The sequence below is a fragment of the Zingiber officinale genome, chromosome 10A (assembly GCF_018446385.1).
Source record: "Zingiber officinale cultivar Zhangliang chromosome 10A, Zo_v1.1, whole genome shotgun sequence".
Lineage (NCBI taxonomy): Eukaryota > Viridiplantae > Streptophyta > Magnoliopsida > Zingiberales > Zingiberaceae > Zingiber > Zingiber officinale.
Genome location: NC_056004.1, coordinates 81,809,063 through 81,816,194, shown reverse-complemented (window position 1 = coordinate 81,816,194; position 7,132 = coordinate 81,809,063). Strand labels below are relative to the sequence as shown.

The 7,132-nt window shown below is 38.0% G+C and overlaps 2 protein-coding genes across 2 annotated transcripts; both read right to left on the bottom strand.

Annotated features, from left to right (window-relative positions):
- Positions 1–771: 771 nt before the first annotated feature.
- On the bottom strand, positions 772–1,365 carry LOC122026734. The gene has a single exon (XM_042585460.1). It carries the CDS (start codon positions 1,363–1,365, stop codon positions 772–774), a length of 594 nt encoding a protein of 197 aa, XP_042441394.1.
- Positions 1,366–3,991: 2,626 nt separating this feature from the next.
- Positions 3,992–6,427, bottom strand: LOC122026733. Its single transcript, XM_042585458.1, has one exon. It carries the CDS (start codon positions 6,425–6,427, stop codon positions 3,992–3,994), a length of 2,436 nt encoding a protein of 811 aa, XP_042441392.1.
- Between the last annotated feature and the right edge of the window lie 705 nt (positions 6,428–7,132).

Sequence of the window (7,132 nt, the reverse complement as noted above, 5' to 3'; positions counted from 1 at the left end):
TCATAATGAATGTTTACAAAGCTTAGGCTTTCAGTATACAATCCAACAGTTATTACCAACCAAAAGAAATCCTTCAAAAGAATCAATCACTTAGCACTTTCACTTCCCATTCTTGAACCACTCCAATGTTCTTCATGCAAACAAAATATAATCCACAAATATCATCCAAAAATTCCTTCCCCCACACTTTAACTAAATCCTCCTTGGCCAAAATATTCATCATATGACAAACCATGTATCCATATTTAAAAGATTCACAAATGAAAAGGCATAAATTGACATGATGATAGCAAGAAAGAATAGCAAGAATTTGTGTGGAACAAAGAAACAAATAGATTTACCTCCAAAAACATGATTTAATCTATTGGATTGTGGTTTTGAAAGAATCAAAGCAAGCGCTAGAGTGTAATAACACAAGTGCATCACTCAATTAAGATTCATCCTCACTAGGTATGAAAAAGTATCAATTCAATTACCAATCAAATGTCCATTCTTAAGTTGCAACCTTGAGAAAATTAGAAATCCATAATTGACATTAAGCCCCAAAAATAGATATTCAAATCTAGCTCACATTCTCTACTTCTAATATGTTATAGAAAAATTGCTAAGGGGGTACCATTTTTATTCACAGTAGAGAGTTTATTTTCTTACACTAAACTATTATTTGTAAACCAAAGAATTTATTAAGAAACTAAACATGCCATAAGGAACGAACTAAAAGCTAAGTTGTGAAAGCAAAAGAATATTATTGTGTGAAAGCAAAAATAAAAGTTAAGTTGGAACAAACTCCCCTTTAATTGGGTAGATGGCATCAACGTGTTTCACTATCTCCATTTCCATTTGGTTATTGGTTTCATAAAAAACTTTAAGTCGATGCCCATTCACCTTGAAAATCCGGCCCGAAGACTCCTCCCTAATCTCAATAACTCCATAAGAGAAAACATTAGTAACAACAAATGGACCTTCCCAACGAGATATCAATGTACCTTTAATAAATTTGAGCCATGACCTATATAAAAGCACCTTGTCACCAATATGAAATTCCTTACCCACAATGTGCTTATCATGAAAGTTTTTGATCTTCTCTTTATAGATCCGTGCGTTCTCATAAGCTTCCAACCTAATTTCTTCAAGTTCTTGAAGTTGTAACTTCCTTTCTTCTCTTGCTAGGCCAACCTCAAAATTGCAAGCTTTCATGGCCCAAAATGCCTTATGTTCAATCTCCACTGGAAGATGACAAGTTTTACCATAAACCATTCTGAAAGGAGACATTCCTATAGGAGTCTTAAAAGTCGTCCTATAGGCCCAAAGAGCATCCTCCAATCTCTTGCTCCAATCTTTCCTATCAGGCCTCAGCTTGTCCATTTGTTTGAGGATGATAGGAAGTAGAAATTCTATGTGAAACCCTATATCTACTCAGCATAGCCTTCATCTGACTGTTGCAAAAATGTGTCCCTTTATCACTGATGATTGCTCTAGGCACTCCAAACCTGCAGAAAATATATGACCTGACAAAACTCACAACAACTGAAGAATCGTCAGTCCTGGTGGGAATAGCCTCCACCCATTTGGAAACATAATCAACTGCCAATAAAATATATGAAAATCCAAAAGAGACAGGAAATGGACCCATGAAATCAATACCCCATACATAAAAAATCTCACAAAATAACATATAATTTTGAGACATTTCATTCCTAGGTCCTATGTTCCCAGTTCGTTGACACCTATCACATGATTTACAAAAAACATAGGCATCACGAAATATGGTAGGCCAATAAAAACCACACTCTAACACTTTCCTAGCTGTCCGTTGTGGTCCAAAATGGCCACCAAACTCAGATGAATGACAGAATGATAATACAGACTGAAACTCCAAATTAGGTATGCATCTTCTAATGATTTGATCACCATAAAATTTCCACAAATAAGGATCATCCCATACATAATATTTGGAATCACTTTTCAATTTATCTTTTTGAGCTTTTGAAAATTGTACAGGAAAAACTTTACCTACTAAGAAGTTAACCAAATCTGCATACCATGGAGACTCACCATGCACCCTAAAAAGCTGCTCATCTCTAAAATCATCATCAATAGCTGTGTGATCTAGTTCCCCTTCAATTATGCTCAAATGATCTGCAACCAAGTTCTCCTTCCCACTCCTATCACGAATCTCCAAATCAAACTCCTGGAGTAGAAGCATCCATCTAATCAATCTGGGCTTAGCATCAGGCTTCTTGAGGAGAAACTTCAAAGCTGCATGATCAGAAAATACAACCACGTGAGAACAAAGCAAATATGAACGAAATTTATCCAAAGCAAAAACAATAGAAAGAAGCTCCTTTTCTGTCGTGGTGTAATTGGCTTGAGCCGAATCCAAAGTCTTCGATGCATAGCAGATCACATGTGGTGCTCCTTCTACTCTCTATGCCAAAACTGCCCCAATGGCAAAATTCGAAGCATCACACATAAGCTCAAATGGTAATGTCCAATCCGGTGGCCTGATGATAGGTGCAAAAATCAAAGCCTCCTTCAATCTCTTAAAAGCTTCCTTGCACCTCTGATCAAATTGAAAGCCCACATCTTTCTGAAGAAGCTGTGACAGTGGAAGAGCAATCTTGCTGAAGTCTCTAATAAATCTCCTGTAAAATCCTGCATGACCAAGAAAAGCTCGAACATTCCGCACGCATGCGGGGTAAGATAAAGAAGATATAGCACTAATTTTAGTAGGATCTACCTCAATTCCTCTCCTAGAGACTATATGTCCTAAAACAATACCATGCTCAACCATAAAGTGACATTTTTCAAAATTAAGTACTAAGTCTGTCTCGATACATCTATCTAAAACCCTAGACAAATTTCCTAGACATGCATCAAAAGATGAACCATATACAGAAAAATCATCCATAAAAACCTCCATGCAATGCGCTAATAAATCTCCAAAAATACTCACCATGCACCGCTGAAAGGTTCCTGGAGCGTTGCAGAGTCCAAATGGCATACGTCTATAAGTGAATGTACCGAAAGGACAAGTGAAAGTAGTCTTCTCCTGATCCTCTGGTGCGATGCAAATCTGAAAATATCCTGTGTAACCGTCAAGGAAGCAATAATGTGACTTACCCGCCAATCTCTCCAACATCTGATCAATAAAAGGCAAAGGGTAATGGTCCTTCCTGCTTGCCTGGTTCAGCTTCCTGTAGTCTATACAAACTCTCCATGAATTCTTCACCCTGATAGGCACCAACTCATTCTCTTCATTAGCCACAACTGTCACTCCAGATTTCTTTGGTACCACATGAATAGGACTTACCCACTTACTATCAGAAATAGGGTAAATGATACCTGCCCGTAGAAGTCTAGTCACCTCTTTCTTTACTACATCAAGCATCAGTGGGTTAAGTCTTCTCTGGGGCCGTCTCACTGGCTTCACATCCTCCTCCAAATAAATTCTGTGCATGCAAATAGAAGGACTGATACCAGGAATATCTGCTAATGTCCATCCAATGGCCTTCCTGTGCTGTCTCAGAACCTCCAATAATCTGCTTTCTTGTTCTGGTTCTAAATTCTGGGCTATGATGACAGGTAACTGCTGGTTCTCTCCTAAGTAAGCATACTTCAAATGTGGAGGAAGTGGTTTCAACTCATCCTGTGTCTGATCAATAGAAGGCGATTCCAGGGGTAATGCTTCTCCTAAGCAATCCCCTATGCATACTTCTTCTTCTCTGAACGATTCTAGGGATAGAGCTTCTCCTAAGCAATCCCCTACGCATACTTCTTTTTCTCTATGAAATAATCCACATGACCTATCATCCACTCCCAAATCTGTATCATTTTCAAAAACTGTAGTCAAAACATCACTTGAACCAATCTTTGCAAAATCTGAATCAATCATTGAAAAGAAATCCACACTATCCAGCTCCTCTGAGATATCCAAACTAAGAATAGAATGATCCTCTCTAGGATGCTTCATAGCGTTAAGAATACTGAATCAGACCACTGTATCACCTATCTCCATAGAAAGTGTGCTCGCATGAACATCAATTTTGGTCCTTGTAGTCTTCAAAAATGGTCGTCCTAGAATGAGTGGAGATCTACTGGCCAGATAGTCTCCCTCCATATCAAGAATATAAAAATCTGCAGGGAAAATGAGTTCTCTCACCTTAACCAATACATCTTCAATAACTCCGGCTGGGTGAGTCTGACTGCGGTCAGCTAATTGAATGACTACTCCTGTAGGTTGTAATGGTCCAATGCCCAAAGTCTGAAAAACTGATTTTGGCATCACATTTATTGAAGCTCCCAAATCCAACATGGCATCTTTAAAAAGACTACTCCCAATCTCACAAGGAACTGTAAACACTCCAGGATCTTCACATTTCTGAGGGACTGTTTGAAGGAGTGCAGATACATTTTTGCCCATGCTAATTAACTCATTCCCTTTCAACTTTTTCTTATGCACACAAAGATCCTTCAAAAATTTTGCATATTTTGGAATTTGCTTAATCATTGTGAGTAAGGGAACATTAACCTCTACCTTGCTAAATAAATCCACAAGCTCTTGAAATTCCTTAGCTTTCTCCTCCTCTGCATCTCTTCTTGGTTGAACTTTGCGTTGAGGAAAGGGTAAGGGAAGGCTCGGATCTGAATCTTTCTGAGCTGACTGTTGATACTCTGAAATTCCAGATTTGTTGAAATATGGGTTTCCTGCTGGAACTCGCTCAGCTGGACAAAAGCTGTTGGAATTTTTCGAAATTAAGCTTCCATCTCCTTGTGAATGCTCCAAATTTAATGGATCAATGTGAATTGGAATAGAACTTGAAGTTGGCACATTTCTAACCTCTGGAATTTCATTTCTGCTGGAAATTAGTTGCGGATCTGCTAGACAGAATTCCTGATTTGCTGGATCTTCATCACTTGCACTCTTTGAAATTCTTCTTCCACTTCTCAAAGTTAATGCACTAACATTCCCTTTTGGATTAGGAGTTGTTTGGGAAGGTAATTGACTTGATCCTTGTGCTTGAATCTGATTTATGCTGGAAGCCAATTGCCCAATCTGCCTCTCTAAATTTTGAAGAGCAGAATCTGTTCTTTGCTGGTTCTGATTTTGTTGAAGGATTTGTTGCATCAATTCCTCCAATCTAGCTTGCTGTGGATCTGAATTTGAAGCATTATTGGAACCTCCTTGAGTTAAACTCAATCTTGCAGGTGCTGGAAGTGCTGGAATTACTTGCTGTGGCCAATTCTGCCCTTGCTGGAAATTCTGATTTTGAGATTGATAATGATGATTCTGATTCTGAAATTGCTGATAAGGCTGATACGATTGCTGATATTGATTTGTAGGGTGGTAATGCTGCTGAAAACTTTGCTGATGCTGCTGGAAACCTTGCTGAAAATTCTGATTATGCTGCTGATTTGGCTGATTCGAATATGATTGTTGATAAAACGAATTACCATACCTCAAATTTGGATGATCTCTCCAACCCGGATTGTATGTAGAAGAATGAGGATCATATTTTTGTTGGAGTTGGGCTCTAGAAAAGGCTGCCAAAGACTCATCCTGATGGAGATTCGGACAAAGTTCTGAAAGGTGATCTTGACTTGAACAAATGCTACAAACTACACTTTGTTTACATGGAAATTGCATAGTTGGCACATTAGAAGATTGCGTAGCGTTGTTCAAAGCTAGTTGTTTCACCAAGGTCGTTAATTCCATCAATGAATTCTTTATCTCCTTTTGATCATTTGAAACCATTTGAACTTCACCAACTCCTCTAGTCGTGAGTGCTCTACTTCCAAATTGCTGTGAATTTTCAGCCATGTTCGAAATTAGTTCCCTTGCTTGTTCTGGAGTTTTGTTCACTAAAGCTCCTCCAGCCGCTGCATCTATCATACTTCTATCCATAGGTAACAAACCCTCATAAAAGTATTGAACTAGCAACTGCTCACTAATTTGGTGTTGAGGACAACTTGAACATAATTTCTTGAATCTCTCCCAATAATCATAAAGTGTCTCTCCCACCACTTGTTGAATCCCACAGATGCTTTTCCTAATAGTTGCAGTCCTTGAGGCTGGAAAGAATTTCTCCAAGAAAGCCTTCTTCATATCAATCCAAGAAGTGATAAATCCCGGTGGTAAATAATACAACCAATCTTTTGCTGCTCCAGTAAGTGAAAATGGAAAAGCCCTTAGCTTGATATCCTCTTCTGAAATTCCTTGTGGCTTCATGGTTGAACATACCACATGGAATTCATGCAAATGTCTATTTGGGTCTTCTCCAGACAATCCTTGATATTTTAGAAGCAAATGAATCAATCCTGATCTCAACTCAAAATCTCCTGCCAAGGTTGGATAAGTGATGCATGAATACTTGAATGCCTCATCAGGAGCTGCAAGCTCCTTCATTGTCCTACTATGATCAGCCATAGGGGTATCTAAAGATGATAAGGAACTTTCTGAGTCCTCTGAAACTTTCTCTTGAATTCTCAAAGCCCTGAAAGTCCTTTCAATCTCTGGATCTAACTCAAACAATTTATCTGTCGAAGACCTAGTCATGAAAAAAAAAAAAAAAAATTGAGCATTCAAGTAGATATCCTGTGAAACAAAGAATATGCAAAACAAAGAAACTAAAGAGATGCACATTCTAAAAATAAACACACATTACTAGTTGAAAACCTTCCCCGGCAACAACGCCAAAATTTGATAATGGCCTTCTTGCATGTCACGTGTCATATCAAATTAATAAAGAGTGGAACTCATTAAACATAAAGACAAACGCTGTAGTATGGAGTCCCAAGTCGTATTTTTCCAAGGATCAACTAATGAGTGTGTATTCAATCAATAACCATGTAAAATAGAATTAACGCAAGGAAACCTCTTCAACAGTCCTAAGAAGATTGAAACGGATTTAATAATTGAACTTCTAACAAATGAGAAGAAACTAAAGACTAACTCAAACCGATCCAAAACTCTCTTCACAACCTCCCTCTAAGTATTCTTAACCTCACAGCATCAAATAAGAAAATGAAAAGGCAACAACACTTAGTCTCAATTTGATCAACCGCATTCACTTTAACTGCTACTGAATTCCAGGATCAGAAATCATATTAAGAGGTTAAACATTTAATCTTA

What these genes read in the sequence shown, in the direction of transcription:
- LOC122026734 (XM_042585460.1), bottom strand. Translation starts at nt 1,365, where the DNA reads ATGGACAAGCTGAGGCCTGATAGGAAAGATTGGAGCAAGAGATTGGAG.
- LOC122026733 (XM_042585458.1), bottom strand. Translation starts at nt 6,427, where the DNA reads ATGGCTGATCATAGTAGGACAATGAAGGAGCTTGCAGCTCCTGATGAG.